The following is a 16001-nucleotide window of genomic DNA, read 5'->3' as shown; positions in this document are numbered from 1 at the left end:
CAAAGACAATGGATAAATTCCCACAGGAAGCTGAAGTACAGATTCTGCCAATTTAATTTTAGTTGAGCACAATGTGTTATGCACAAAATGATAAATACTATATGGTACAGTGGTTAAGTTCTAACAGGAATGGAGGAGGCTCAATTTACAGATGTTGTGGAGCGCCTTCAAGTCAATGTTGACACCTGGTGACTGCCTGCAGTTTTCTTGGCAAGGATTTTTAGAAGATGTTTACTATAGCCTCCTTCCTAAAGCTCAAAGAAAGTGGCTGGCCCAAAGTCACCCACAATTTGCTTTTACCATTACACCAAAGTGGTTTTCTTATATCCATCAGAATATTCTTCACAGGAAGTTACACATAGTGCCACTTTTACTGGTTTTTGGGTGCCAACCAAAACTTTTAAAACAACTATTTATATTATTTCATTGTTAGTGTCCCCCCCAAATATCTTCATTTTATATCCTTCAAAATGTCACTTGAACTTTACTCCCTCCACTTGTACAGCAAATATATACATTAAAAATAAGGAAGAAGGGGGAGAGAGCCATGTATCCAGTCTTTACAAGAAGGCCAAATATTTTATTTATTTTACAATATTTCAGACCTATCCCAATCCGTTAGGCTTTGATGTGTGTGTTTAATTTACATTTTGATTCACTCAGCCACAATTTATTGAGTAAATCAAATCCCCACAACATCCTAAACCAAAGACCAGGACTGACAATCCATCACAATTCATATCAACGACTAGACGAACTACAAACATGGATGGGTGCCTACGGTTTGTGCTTAAACGTGCATTGGAGTACCTAGATTTATACTGCATGTATTTGGATCTCTACAAGGCAGAAAAGTGTTAAACAAGACTTTCCTGTAGCTCAGCAGCTTCTCAAACCCGCCAACCTTTAAGAAGCGTGGGCTTCCAACTTCCAGCTGGGGAATCCTGGAAGTGTAGGAAGTTATCAAGGGCATTTCTTCCAACAGAAGTATACCCCTCTTTAAAAGTTGCCAAGTTTGAAAAACACCGCTGAAGGTCTCTGCTACACATTTCGCAGCCCACACAGGAAGAACTAAGGGCGCATAGTAAAACTTTTCTATCAAAAGTCACTCTCGGTATTTGCTGTTTCATCGAAGTGGGAACTTCAAAGAGGTCTAATTACTGCAGGGGTGTCCAAACTTGGGAACTTTAAGACTTGTGGACTTCAACTCCCAGAATTCCCCAGCCAGCATGGCTGGCTGGGGAATTCTGGGAGTTGAAGTCCACAAGTCTTAAAGTTCCCAAGTTTGGACACCCCTGAATTACTGGATTGGCCGCTTCCTCCCCTCACCGTGACTTTCATTCATAATAAAATAAAAGGACAGGGGTGGGTGGGATAACCGAGCCCTCCGCCCAGAAACTGGCCCACCTGAGAGGCCCCGGGGAAAGGAGTCCGGCCCTGTTCTGGCAAAGGCGGAAGAAGCCAACTCAGCTAGGCAGCCTGCCGGCCGGCATTGCTCCCAACTAGAAAAAGGGAAGGGAGAGGGGGGCGCATGCGCGGGATAGTTGAGAAGGCGCGCGGGGTCTGACTGACTCCCCGCTCGCCCATCCATCCACCGTTCCATCCCGAGCGACGTCGCCTCAAGGACACGCCGGCCTATAGGACCACCCCGGCCTCCGGGAAGGGCGGCCTTAGCCGTCGCCGCCCCGATAGTTTCACTGCGCCAGTGGCTTTCGGGGAGCCCGCGTAGCGCCTCAGCCCCCACCGCCCCCCTCACGGCCCGTTACCTGGCAGCGCCTCTTCGGTGTTCTCCGCCGCCCCCCGCGCGCTCGGCTTGACAGCGCCAACAGCCGGCCCCGCCTCTGCCGCTCCCTACGTCATCACGCACGCAGGCAAGCCCTAGAGTTAGAAAGGGAGGGAGAGGCCTTTTGGCCTGATCTTGCAAGGACGCGCGTGCGTGCGTTTTAGGAAGGGAGACAACCTGGAGATCTTGGCGCGGGAGGCTCGCCCGAAAAGTCAACAGAAACTTTTCCGGCGATTGCGCTGCGGCTGAGACAGCTTAAGGGGTTGTCTCCATGAAGGCATCTGGAGCTAAACTCAACTGGGAGATTTTCACTACGTGGCTCAGTGGCTAAGACGTTGATTAGGTCGATCAAAAAGGTCGGCAGTTCGAGTTCCTAGTAAAGGTCTCCTGCGTGAGCAGGGGGTTGGGCTAGATGACCTCCAAGGTGCCTTCCAACTCTGTAACTGTTAAGAACCGGTTGGACGCTGGATGGGACACCCAACATGAAATCCCGAAAAGTGATGGTCAAATTTAATGGGTTATCGGCTTTTGAGAGCTGTAGCTCACTTTTGTGCATTAGGTAAAGTCAACTACTGCTTATGAAAACATAGTTTTTAATAAAATTGATGAGCTGGGAAAGGTGCTGCCAGACTTCTGATTATTATTATTTTTTGCAGAGATGTGGTAAGCTATTTAATATTCTCCCACAATATATGGATGAAGAGATCTTATGAGAACCCTGCATTGTCATGCTGGAAGAAAAATTCCAGATCCAGTTCTAAGCTGTGAGAAAGGCGCTGGAAATAAAGTGGAGACTGATTGGGAAAAGGGTCCGTTTATTGATGAAGCAGAACTACCAACCATGTGATTCTAAGACAGCTGACAAAATGGCGTTGAGAGTGGGTGGGTTTTTATACCTTCTGGATTCCTATGGGGCCATGTAGGGGTCATGGCTGGCTCTATAGGCAAAAGAGGAAGTGAAAATCCTAGGTGTTTGAGCTAATTTTGTTAACCTTTTGTTTGTCGCTTATCTGAGATTCTGTTTTGACCCAGTCTTTCTGAATGGATTACCAAATCTACATTTCTAAAAGCTGGCCTCCTCAATTTCTGCTTGGGGCAGGGCTGGTTTTTGCCTCCCTTAAGAGTTTTCTCATTTGAGGGAAATATTCTATCCTGCCTTTTAAAATATTTCCCAAAATATTTCATTGGGGGGGGGGGGTGTCCCACAGTCAGAATTATATTCCATAATGTAAGTATTAAATATTACTTCTATAAATCAATCTCTCCCCCCCCCCCCAATACATGCCCTTGCAGTTTCCAGCTTTGCTAAATTCCTCAATTGTAGAGGCAGAGGCAGTTTATAAGAACAAATCTTTTCCCCAATTTACAGAGAAAAGCCATGTATATTTATGTTGACTTATCCAGGGAGTTTTGCTGTGTATCAGTGAATTAGCTCCTCTGAAAATATATTCCTGACAGGTTTTTACTCTGCTTGTGTGTGCAAGTCAAGGAACATTTTATTGTTGCAGAAATTGACAGGCTTTAGACTTCTCAGGATACAGGAAAAGTTTATTTGGCAGCCAGTTTCAGAAAAGTTAGCCCATGGCTAACGTTGTGAATTTCTGAACGACCTTCATTATCGAAGCACGCATTCTTATACATTCTCAAAGACAGTGTAACAGGGAAACACTTTACTCATTTCTTATTGGTTACCTTGAGGAAAAAGCCTTATAAGGAGATGGGGATCTTACTTCTTCTTTTGTTACAGGTATGGACTACGTGCCATTAACGAACTTTAATTGAACCCTGTGGTTTTGGACTTTTGACATAGGGACATTTACTGGAACATGTTGCGGTTGAAGGCTGATGACATTTCCCTGTCCCTTTAAGCAAGCTTCTAACTGTCCCTTTCATGCCACGTCTTCATTCTTATGTTTTAATCCATATTTTATTCTACTTTATTATGATCCCAACAATGTCCCTTCAAGGTAGGTCAGGTGAAACACTAGCAACCAGAAGACTCCTTAGTAAAACATTGCCATGAAAAGTAGAGAGAGATTTGCCCGTATATTGTGTATGTCTTAATATTTCTTGCAGGGGCAAATGATGCCTGGAGGTAGAAGATGGATCTCCCCAAAGTGGGGGCATTTGAGTAGTGGAACTGGGTCTTCTCATGAATCCAGGGTTTTATAGTGGATGATGGGAGCCCCAAATCTGGATGAGCTGACTTCCAACTATCGCAATCCCCAGTCTATGAATGGGAATTCTGGAATCTGATTGGGAAAGGCTGAAATACGGGATGCATTGTACATTACAACAGAGTGCACATGATTACAGTAGCTGCAACACATGGTGCATCTGCTTAACCTGGTAACCGAATTAACCCGAGTTCACACAGTACCTTTAATCGGGTATTAAATATGATTAATATTAATAAAGGGTATTAATACCTTTAGTCGTTTAGAAACCTAGTGGCTGTGCGCACCCATGACAGAGCTTCAGTAATTCCAATTTTGATTATTTTTGGGGGTGGGTGGGGGTGGTTTGGTGTACAATAAGAGGGGGACGTACTCACGGCCACTAGGATCCAAACAATATGGCGCGTTTGTTTCGTGCAAACGTAAAACAGGGTGATATTCAGCCTTCGGATTCAACCCAACGCAGCCACCTCGGTTTACCCCGCATGCTGAATCATAGCCCAAGCGGCCTGCCTCCGCAGTTCGCAAGGGCAGGCAACGCCCGAGAAGCCACACACCAACCAGACTCGGCCGAACTTAAGTTCTGCGGACTTCGGAGAAGCCCGGAGCGCCAGCGCTCCCTCCGGCCAGTTCGTGGGGCTTGGCGCTCCCTTCCTCGCTTGCCTTGCCCTGGGCAACAACAATCGCAACTTGAGGAAGGCTTTGCCCAGATGGGCTGTCCGGTTTCGGAGTAGGAAACGCCCGTCCGCCCCCTTGGCAAGCCTAGCCCGGTCTTGTTGGCTCCGAGGCTGCGCCCCAGGGTGAGGCTGGTCTGGCCCTGTTCCACATCGCACAGCGAGCCACTTTTCCGTCTTGGGCGGCGCTAGAGAGGCACCGGGGCTGAGCGTAGCCGAACTTTGCTCAGCCTTGGCCGCGGATTTATTTGACTTGATTTCCAAGAAACAGAAAGGACTCGTGAAAATTCAGCGGCTCTTGTGTAGGGATGTTTATTGGTTATGTAAATATATGTATTTACGTATATTTGCAGTTAACGTTATCACCTTTAAATCGCTACTCTTACCAGAAGGAAAAAAAAGATTAAACATACCCCGTGCAGTCAAAATCTCTAAATAAACTTCCTGTTAGTCCTTCTGGTAATTTATAGGTGTGTTCCAATATAGAAAGGGGAAATTCGGTTAGCCTTTTTAGACGGTGGAAGGATAACAGATGCTATACTTTGCATCTGATGGGATAACCCAGGGGTGTCCAAACTTGGGAACTTTAAGACTTGTGGACTTCAACTCCCAGAATTCCCCAGCTGGGGAATTCTGGGAGTTGAAGTCCACAAGTCTTAAAGTTCCCAAGTTTGGACACCCCTGGGATAACCTAATTGAAGTGTCTGAGCACCGAGGGTAGTTGGATTGATGAAATGTCTGCAAGAAAACAACTTAGCTCAGAGAGCACCAACGACCCCACACCACAGCTCTAAACTACAAATATTTTTGCCCATTTTTAAACCTGTTATTTGTGGCTAACATATCCACAGAACAAAGCCAATTGTTGCTTTATTCAAAGCAACCATGATTTTTTTTTAAACGTAGGGCCAGTAGACCTGTGCTTTAAAATCTGGGTGACCTGTTCGTGGCATCAGTTTTCTTTATCTCTCTTCACTGCAGCGTTTGCAAACCCGAGTTTTGCAACCCACATCTGATAGTCTTGTGTATTTGCTACAATCTCTTGAAAAGAGTGAATCAAAAGTGAAAATAAAAGCAATCTTTTGTAAAGAGATTGATTTTGTTTTCACTTTGATTCATGAGGGGGAGCCAGAGGACAATCTCTTCACAAATCACAATGACTCAATTCCCCCCACCACCACCACCAAATAGTTCTACGAAGACTATTTCTTCATAATATGAAAACCAAGATTGCAGGAACCAACAAACGGTTGCAGGAACTAGGTATGTCTAGCTTAAGAGAAAGAAGGACTAGGGGAGACATGATAGCAGTGTTCCAATATCTCAGGGGTTGCCACAAAGAAGAGGGAGTCAAACTATTTTCCAAGGCACCTGAGGACAGAACAAGAAGCAATGGGTGGAAACTAATCAAGGAGAGAAACAACTTAGAACTGAGGAGAAACTTCCTGACAGTTAGAACAATTAATCAGTGGAACAGCTTGCCTCCAGAAGTTGTGAATGCCCCAACACTGGAAGTCTTTAAGAAGATGTTGGATAGTCATTTGTCTGAAACGGTATAGGGTTTCCTGCCTAGGCAGGGGGTTGGACTAGAAGACCTCCAAGGTCCCTTCCAACTCTACTATTGTATTATTGTATTATTGTAAGAGAGGTTTTACTTGGCACCAGGCTTTGTGGTTTTATTTCAAAATGATTCCTGGCTTACCCCCAAGTCTGCTTAGGTCAGGAATGAGAAGATGGCTTGTCTACTTGGATCTGTGACCTTATCATGTTTCCTTTCCATAAAGGTCCATGAATATTTGAGAAGAAAGAAAAAAATGTTTTGCATGGAAATTCAAGCCTTAAAACAGTAATCTGATGAAAAGATCAAGATTGTCAAAACCAAAAGAAAGGAATATAAGGTTGACTTATTCAACCGGGGTTGCAATAAATATATCTATAAAATTCTGAAAACCCTTTACGAACTTTCTGCCAGTACTTGTGACAGAAATGGGTAATTTTTGGATGTGTGGAAGGATAAGAGGGGGGATATTATGGGAAAAGTGAATTGTGTATATAATCTTATGGGTATGGGGAAATATTATATCTGCCACAACTTGTTGCAAGGAATATTGGGAATCAGTTCTTGAATATTCCTTTTTTTCCAAATATTTTTCTTTCTTTTGCTTTTTTCTTTCTGTTTTTGCACTTTGCATTTGTTTTCTATTTTTTTCTTTTTCTGATTTTAGTGTCAATTCTCGAAACAACTCTAGCTGAAGCCATAACTTTCTTGCTTCGTTTGTTAGTTGCCATACTTATGGCGGTGGGGAGGGGGACTTATGGAATGTAGATGTCAGCATTCCAAGTAATGTATCCGTAGAAAGGAGAACTCTCAGGCAGGCAAGTTCCTCAACAAATAAGACCCTGTCTTATTTTCGGGGAAACACAGTATAATGTTTGCAGTTTACAAAGAAAAATATATAAAATGTTTTACCGCTGGCATTTGCCTCCAGCAAGATTGGAGAAAATGTTTCCAAACAGAACAGCGGAATGCTGGAAATGGAAAAAGAGGCTAGGAACATACTACCACATGTGGTGGTCATGCCCAGCTGCAAAGAAATATTAGACAAGGATAAGAAAATGGCTGGAGGAAATGACTAGACAACAAACAGACCCAAAACCAGAACTATTCATATTAGGTATATTAATAAGAAACTACAGTAAAAAATTTCAGTATATCATATTACACATAATAACAGCAGCTAGAATCGTTTACGTGCAAAACTAGAAAAACGATAGTACCCCTTCTGATGAAATGGTGATTAAAAAGTGTTAGAATGTGCGGAGATGGATAGGCTAATAATGGAGATAAAAGAAAGAGGAGAAACGGAATATTATCTGTTTTGGGGTACATGGTATAACTGGTTAGAGAATAGAAGCAAAGAATAAGAATAGATATGTGCACAACAGGAAAGGAAGAACAAGGAAGACAGTTTGTATGTACTTAGGAGATATATTGATATCAGAGCGCTATAAAGATAGAAACGGTGATATAAAATAAAGAAAACTGCTTAATAAAAACTGTTTTGAATAAACAGTAAAAGTATTCATAAAGTACATTGAATTTCTTATTTTACAGGAAGAAAACTTCCTGCTAACTTTATATTGTGCCTAGCCTTGAAACTGCAACGTATTGATGATGTTTAACTACTAGGAAGCTGTTAAAACCTTACGCAAAACCATTGCAAAATCCAAATCAAAAGAAAGCACAGCGTGGAACAGGACTCATTCAATCAGCTGAGGTACTATTTCCTTTAGTTCCTATTATCTTTCTTTATTATCTTTCTTTCTTTTTAATGTTCAGATTTCTCTCTTCTATTTATGCAATCATTTTGGTTGTGAGACAGAAAATCAAGAGTCCTCTAATTTTCCCCAGTCTAAATCTCTACTTTAATAGGAAATGCAGAGGAAATACAAATAACTTTTGACCTTCATATTTTCAAGAGGATTGAAAACGATTCTGCTAACTTAAGTTCCCCTTTTGTATGACATGAATAGATCTGTCTTCTTGGTTATGTAGGCAAGCAATGGTCCTATTCTGGAATTTCTCTCCAAACAAAACTGCCTACTATCATCTCTAACCCAGCATTGCCTGTAGCAAGAGTGGGAAATTAGAACTATGCACCTTGAAACTGAACAGCAAACATCAAAATTTGATAGGTATTTGGTCCCCCCCCCTTTTCTTGAAATAGGAAACAAAATGGGTAAATTCAATCTTAATGTCCTTGATTGTTTTGTTTTAAAAAATTCCATTTAAACATTCCCCAAACTAACAGGTCAAACAAAACTGCTATTTTTCCTGGGGGGTTAGAAGCTGTGGGAAGGGGACATTTGCCTGGTTTACAACTGAATCTCTTGTAAAGCCAGAATCAAAAAGTTAACTTTTCCAGTATCTCCCCTTGAATTTTTCTTTCAAGTGCATCTTTTAAACGAAAGGCACATTTGGTGGCCTAATGCTTATATACAGTTTGCGTGGGACCCCAGAGTCACTCTTTAGTGGCATTTGTTTTTAGTAGAGTTCTGAAACCCTAATAAAATTTCCTAAAACCTTACGCTTTCAGGTGAATTCTCCTGCTTTAAAGTCATAGGAGAGTGGGCTAGCAATTTCATAATCTTTTGCAAGGCTCACCTGCAGAAACAGTGGTCATTCATAATATTTCTGGAACCAAGCAGTTCTCTTTCACTTGTGTGGATTTTAAACACACACAGAGAGAAATGTATTGGGTGAAGCATTTTGCAATTGTTTTCAAAGCACTATTTTCAAAGACAGCTAAATTGGTAGGAGGTATGCCAATCTGCTGCTGCAAAAAAACACCCCACCTTCATCACTGGAGAATAGAATGAGCTTTCTTTTCAGACACTTGCACAGGTGACAGCCTTGTTTATGCATTCCTATAAGATATTTGTAGTCTAGTAATATAATATTTTATGATATGATGTGTTGTATTATATTGATATTATATTATATTGATATTATATTATATTGATATTATATTATATTGATATTATATTATATTGATATTATATTATATTGATATTATATTATATTGATATTATATTATAAAGGGCTGGAGCAAACCCAGCAAGTTTAGTGGGTGAATAAAAGGAAAGGTTATTATCTCTCATCTAACATATCTTCAAATATAGTTAACAGGATGAAATGGAGGGACTATGCACTTTAATCATTTCCTACTAATAGCTAATACTATAGCCTTAATATCTAAGAATCATAGTGCCAAAATATGAGATATATAATATAAAATAAAATGAGGTCACTGTATCTTCAGTGATAGCAGGGTGATAAAGCAGGGCTACGAAGCTAAGAAGATGTTGTAATGGGGAACCATCCTTTATTAAGAAATCCATTCCAACAACCATATTGGTTCCAAAATAAAAAATCCAAAGACATCTTCAAATAAGGAACTGCATAGATAGTCAAGTTTCCATTTTGCCTTTCAAATGTTTCCCAAACTTTACAAAATATAGTTCACCAATTTGGCTGTTCCTGCATGAGATCCTTAGGAGCATCAAGGTGGGCCAGAGAGAGATTGATTGGAAAGTGGTGCCTGTCAGGGAGGGAGACTTAGAAAGTTCTTCCTGTTTTAATCCCCCCCCCTTCTATGGCATCCTTGTAAAAGAGAGCTGGGGGTCAAGGCATTGAATTAGAAACCAGAAGACCGTGAGTTCAATTCCCGCTTTAGGCACAGAAGTTAAGTTGGATGACCAGTCCCTCTGTCTCATAGTCTTAGGAAGAAGCCAGTGGCAAACCACTTCTGAAATCTTGCCAAGGAAACTCCAAGTTACCAGGAATCAAAACCTGTTCAAAAGCACACTCACGGCATCCTTTAATCTTGCTTGAGCTATTTGCTCCACAGGACAGGGTGGAGAATCCTCTCTCTGACCTTCCATCTAAATTAAACGGCAGAAGTTTGTTTTTCTAGTTTTATGGAAGGCAAGTCTATTTCAGTTGACTGTGGGCATGTCCGCAAATCTAGATACTAAGCTGCTATTTTGTCCTGTAACTTTTAAAAGTCGGGCTCTTTTCTCTTTTCCCTTTCCCCCCCTTCCCCTTCCCCCTTTCTTTCTTTATATAAAGCATTTTATTTCCCTTTATTTCTTCTTTCAGCAAAAATTCTGCAAAGCCATAATAAGAAATACCAATCCAAACAATCCTAGGACAATAATAAAGCAGTCCATTGCCTTCATTCTCTTTTTAAAAAACCAGTCTTCTGGTTTCTATCCATATGCAGCATAGCGCTTGATCTCTTGTCATTTTTTGCTTAGAATGATTGTGGACTCTAATTCTCTTCTTATCATGAATGTAATGCTAATCTCTTTCAGTTGCGTCTTCTAGGATTGTAACTATAACTGCAAAAGAGGCATCACTTGAAAGGTGATAACAGAGACAGAAAGCAGTAATTGTTTGAGTAAGTTACTCAGTAACTATTGAGATGGAACCGCAGAAGAGAACAGTGGATGAAGAATTGGAAGATTTATTCCATGCATTTAAAGGTGAATAGCAACTTCAGGATTGCAATCTAAAACCTTATTTGGTTGTGCATGGCCCACAGTTTCATTGCAAGATGAACATATTAGAACTGGGAACTTGATAAATTGCTACCTTTCAGTTTCTTAACAATGGAGAGATTTAGACTCATCTCAAGAATTGAACGAAATGGGTCAAGGGAAATAGCAATATGCATATTTGTAATTATATTCAATGTCTTGGCAATCTGCAACCTTGATTTGAGCCATGAATGTGAAAAAATGTTTGCAAGGTGGTGCATAATAAAAGCCATTGGAATTGACAAAATCACTACCAGTCAATTGCAAAAGGCAGCTTTCCTTAGAACAGGTTACATCCTGTGACAATACCTTTAACATCATCAGACAATAACACCTGCTTATCCCAGCTCCTTGGGAGGGATTTCACAGGTAGATAAAAATGCCAAACCCAGTCGAAACATCTGGTTGATTATGCGAATAATAATAATAATAATAATAATAATAATAATAATAATAATAATAAATACCCCTCCTCCCAAATCTTGATTACAGCTGAATAAAAAATGGATAATGCAGAAGAGAACCAACTGAATTGCTATTTCTTCTTGGACTTTCAGCAATAAAATAATAATAATAATAATAATAATAATAATAATAATAATAATAATAATAATAATAATAATAATAATAATAATAATAATACCAGGTGATAGCAGGGTCGCCGAGAAGGAATATGAAAAAATCACAAAATACCAGGACTTAAAAATCGAAATCCAACGATTATGGCACAAACCAGCAGTGGTAATTCCAGTGGTAATCGGCACACTGGGTGCTATTCCAAAAGCACTGGAATTACATTTAAAACAGTTAAAAATTGACAAAATCACCATCAGTCAAATGCAAAAGGCTGCACTGCTTGGATCTGCACACATATTACGAAAATACGTTACGACGTCCTAGGCCCCTGGGTGGGGCCCGACTAGTAATTAATGCCAAATTCCGCGAAACAACTGGCCGCTGTGATACACTTCTGTTGATGCAATAATAATAATAATAATAATAATAATAATAATAATAATAATAATAATAATAATAATAATAATAAGCCAAATGTAGACTTTGCAAAGAGGCTGATGAAACTGTTGACCACATACTCAGCTGCTGTAAAAAAATCACGCAGACTGACTATAAAATGCGGCACAATTCAGTGGCACAAATGATCCACTGGAATTTGTGCAAAAATTATAACATTAAAACAGCAACAAACTGGTGGGAACATAAGCCTGAAAAAGTCGTCGAGGGTCAGATGGTCAAGATCTTGTGGGATTTTCGCATACAAACGGATAAAATACTGGCGCATAATACACCAGACATCACACTGGTTGAGAAAAAGAAGGTTACAATCATAGACATCGCAATACCAGGTGATAGCAGGGTTGAGGAGAAAGAACATGAAAAAGTCGTGAAATACCAGGACTTAAAAATTGAAATCCAACGATTATGGCACAAACCAGCAGTGGTAATTCCAGTGGTAATCGGCACACTGGGTGCTATTCCAAAAGCACTGGAATTACATTTAAAACAGTTAAAACTTGACAAAATCACCATCAGTCAAATGCAAAAAGCTGCACTGCTTGGTTCTGCACGTATATTACGAAAATACGTTACGACGTCCTAGGCCCCTGGGTGGGGCCCGACTAGTAATCAATGCCAAATCCGGCGAATCAACTGGCCGCTGTGATACAATCGTATAGTAGTAGTAGTAATAATAATAATAATAATAATAATAATGGTCCTTGGAAAGAACATGACAGGTAAACAACAATGCCAAATCCAGCCTAGACATCTGGTTGATTGTGTGACCAACCATAATTTATTAAACTTGCATGCTGCTGAATCCCAATGACTGGGTGGCTCACAACAATCCAATCAATTACTCTATGTTCAATTCAACAAAACATAAAATATAAAGATAAAGGATGGCAAGCATGATGACATGCGGGGTCTCTTCTCATCAAAGGCCTGGATGAAGAGCAGGTTTTCCTGGCTCCCTTATACAACAACAGAGTGGTGAACATGCAGAAGCAGGAGAGGGAAAACTCATTAAATTATATACTGGTAGACCTCGATTTCTGACCACAATTGAGTCCAAAATTTATGTTGCTAAGTGAGACAGTTTTTAAGTGAGTTTTGCCCCATTTTAGGACTTTTATCACTAAATAAGCCAGTTGCCATGTGTCTAATGTTTTGATCATATGAGCATGGGATACTGCAGTGGTCATAAGTGTGAAAAGCGGTCACAAGCCACTTTTTTTCTGTACTGTTGTAACTTTGAACAGTCACTAAATGAACTGTTATACTGTATGTCAAGGACTACCTGCATTTTCTTCTACTGACGTCTGCTTTGTATGCTAATATCTTACGTATTTTCATCACTTTAAAGATCTCTATTCACTCATAGCCATGTCTTCCAGATAAAGAAGTTGTGAATGACCCCTGGAACTTCAGAATGTGGGATACCGAACAGAAATATTTCTTTTTTGAGAACGATTACCTGATAGCACGGCCGCTGGATTCTAGGACACCAGGTATTAAAAAGCAACATTGAAGTCAACATAATTTTATATTATGTTATTATTATTTTCCAGTGACCTCTTCCAATCCTAGGAGATACTATAAAGAACTATTTATCTCCCAGGTTTTATGGAAGACTTATTATGGAAACAGTCAACTAACTAAACAAAGTCCAAAATAATATTTCTGGTATATATTGGCAAGAAATTCTGAATCCAGAACTATAAGGAGCAATCTCGCAATTAAAATACGGGCAAGTATTCCAACATTGGAAATTAGATGAGATTTTAAAATCTAATCTAAATAGTCTTGCTGGAAATCTCACTGTGCAAAAGAAAACAAAAGAAATAAAAACACCAAAACCTCCCAGAACCTCTTGGTTGACTGTTTAGGGAAATAGCAATTATATCAAATAACTGGTAAAACATGTTACTTTATCTTCCTAGTCACTATAATCTGAGACCCACATCTCTTGTGGGAGGGGAATTATATAGTCCAGATGGATGATCCAAAGAAAAAGATCCTCAGTGCAGAATAATCAATTCTTCTTATGATCAGTAAAAATCTTGTTATAGTATTTACATGTTATTAATATTGTAGATGTAGTAATGGGTGCAAACTGCAAACTACCATATGATCTGAACACTTATCAGCATGGGCATAGAATAACGCAAGACCTAATGAATACCTTAAAACTAATATTTGCTTTATGATTTATTTGATAGCTTAAAAAGTTTTACTGACATTTCCCCCCCCCCCACAGCTTGTCATTCAAAACTCCACTTCCAAATAAAGATGCTTTTCTCTATTTTTGTTGACTCATCTATATTGTTATTGTTCTGCAGAGCAGTTGATGGCTGTGATCCCCAATGACAACTTAGATTTTAGAAACCGACCCATCTTTATGGGACTCACTGGTAAAAACAAGGCCTTGAGCTGCCTGAAGTCAAATACTGGTGGTCCTCAGCTAGTGATATTGGTGAGTTTCTTATTTTAATTTCTGAAGAATTGCATACTTATTCTCTATTATAATTAACACTACCTACATAGTGCATTAAAAACTACCACAGCAGGTAGATACTTTCAAAGACATTATGTAAGGAATGCTCAACTTCTAGTATGGGAAAAAAGTTAAAGCAAAAAATTACACGCAAATACCAGTCTGGCCTTCAATAATGGAAGCACTGAAACATCCAAATGTGGTAAACTTGGGAACATTGTAATGTATAAAGATATTTTAAATGAGAAAGGGGAACTTAAAACTAAACAGAAATTGCCAAATCACTTGCAAATACAATCTAAAAAGATGTAAAGATATTGGTTTCTATAAAGAGCCAACAATACTTGATTAGGTACTATTAGGTGTGGATGAAAAGTTAGTAAAGAAAATATATAGCTATTTATTATGCCTTAAAATGGAAAATGAACAAGTGAAAGAAACAATGATAACAGGGGCAAAATTTTTTGGGTATACTATAGAATTAGATAAATGGCAAAAAACTTGGGAAAGAAACTATAAATTGGCAATGGCAACTAAGTACAAGGAAAACCTGTATAAATGTTCTACAGGTGACACTTGCCATCGGCAAGGCTAGCAAAGATTTTTAAAAACATGTCCGAAATGTTGGAAATGCAACCAGATGCCAAGTTCATATTACCATATGTGGTGAACCTGTCCAAAGGCAAACATTTTTTGGATGAAAATACATACATGGCTGGAGAAAATGATAAAGCAACATATAGATTTAAAGCCAGAAATATTCCTCTTCTCCATCCCCTGCCATTGCCCTTACCTTCTCAGGCCAGGCAAGGAGTGCCTGGGAGGGGAGGGAGAGAGATGGGGCCAGCCAGTGGTGGGAATCACCCGACAGGGAGCCACAGCAGAGGGCTCAAAGAGCCGCATGTGGCTCTGGAGCAGCAAGTGGCAGACACCCAGCCTATCCCATGTCCTTAGGAAAGACTCAATAGGTGGACAAAAATGATAAATCCAGTCTAAACATCTGGCTGACCATGCGAGATATATCACTAAAAATTTACTTGTTCTTTTTTACAATGCTGTTTTAAAACCGAAATGTAGCTGTCTTTTGTTTGCTTGTTTTACCATGCTTTAAAAAAAATTCTTTGTATTTCAATATTTTTAACAATTAACATATGGATTAAAACAGAAGTAGCTAATCCTGCAGCTCTCCTAACCAAGCCTTGTATTTTTTTCAGGAATGCAACATCATGGATCTTTACAAAGACAATAAGGAACTGAAGAAATTTTCTTTCTACGTTTTCACTAAAGGCAGTAAATCAACTTGCTGCTTTGAATCTGCAGAATTCCCTGGTTGGTTCTTAGGTACCTCAATTCTCCCAAACATGCCTGTTGCTCTTTGTAAACTAGAAAGTCCTAACATAATTTTATTTCATTTTGAAAAAGTTGTTTCCACTCTAAAGTAAAATTTTTGAAGAAAAAGGAATAAAGAGGACAGCAATAGGGCAAGGCTGTCACCAGCGTATTTTGTATGTAGTAAAATGAAGCTTTAGTCATGATAAAGTAAGCAATAATAATGATTTGATTAAAAATTGAAACTTCTAATTGTGAGTAAATTCAGGATTGCCCTCTTAGTGTTGTTTTATTTCTGGCCTCCAAGGAGCATGGGAGATGTAACATGGTGGTACTGATGGAAGAGGTGAAGCTAAAGTTGATTTCTTGTCTATAATACAACTTGGATGCATTTAGTTTTGATTTATTTATTGGATTTATTT

The 16001-nt window shown here is 39.5% G+C and overlaps 2 protein-coding genes across 7 annotated transcripts in view; one reads left to right on the top strand and one right to left on the bottom strand.

The window, feature by feature from the left end:
- Positions 1 to 1882, bottom strand: part of OGDH (oxoglutarate dehydrogenase) — a 48175-nt gene extending 46293 nt beyond the window's left edge. For all 4 annotated transcript variants that reach the window (XM_081961196.1, XM_081961198.1, XM_081961195.1 and 1 more), the window contains exon 1: positions 1767 to 1882. The gene's annotated coding sequence lies outside the window, so the exon portion shown is untranslated. The remainder of the gene's footprint in view (positions 1 to 1766) is intronic.
- A 5962-nt stretch (positions 1883 to 7844) lies between these two features.
- On the top strand, positions 7845 to 15977 carry LOC309395953 (interleukin-36 receptor antagonist protein-like). Of its 3 annotated transcripts, none has more exons than XM_081960657.1 (5): positions 7845 to 7912; positions 10525 to 10682; positions 13151 to 13264; positions 14096 to 14229; positions 15465 to 15977. In XM_081960657.1, exons 2-5 carry the CDS (start codon positions 10622 to 10624, stop codon positions 15690 to 15692), a joined length of 537 nt encoding a protein of 178 aa, XP_081816783.1. In that variant the 5' UTR covers positions 7845 to 7912; positions 10525 to 10621; the 3' UTR covers positions 15693 to 15977. The 3 variants fall into 3 exon arrangements, with proteins under 3 accessions (XP_081816783.1, XP_081816782.1, XP_081816784.1); XM_081960656.1 differs by having other exon boundaries at positions 7873 to 7912; positions 10512 to 10682; XM_081960658.1 differs by lacking the exon at positions 7845 to 7912 and adding an exon at positions 8243 to 8330 and having other exon boundaries at positions 10512 to 10682.
- Positions 15978 to 16001: the final 24 nt, after the last annotated feature.

The sequence above is a fragment of the Natrix helvetica genome (genome assembly GCF_964273705.1).
Source record: "Natrix helvetica genome assembly, chromosome: 8".
In the NCBI taxonomy this organism is placed as follows: Eukaryota; Metazoa; Chordata; class Lepidosauria; order Squamata; family Natricidae; genus Natrix; species Natrix helvetica.
This window is presented reverse-complemented; position numbering and strand designations above follow the sequence as displayed.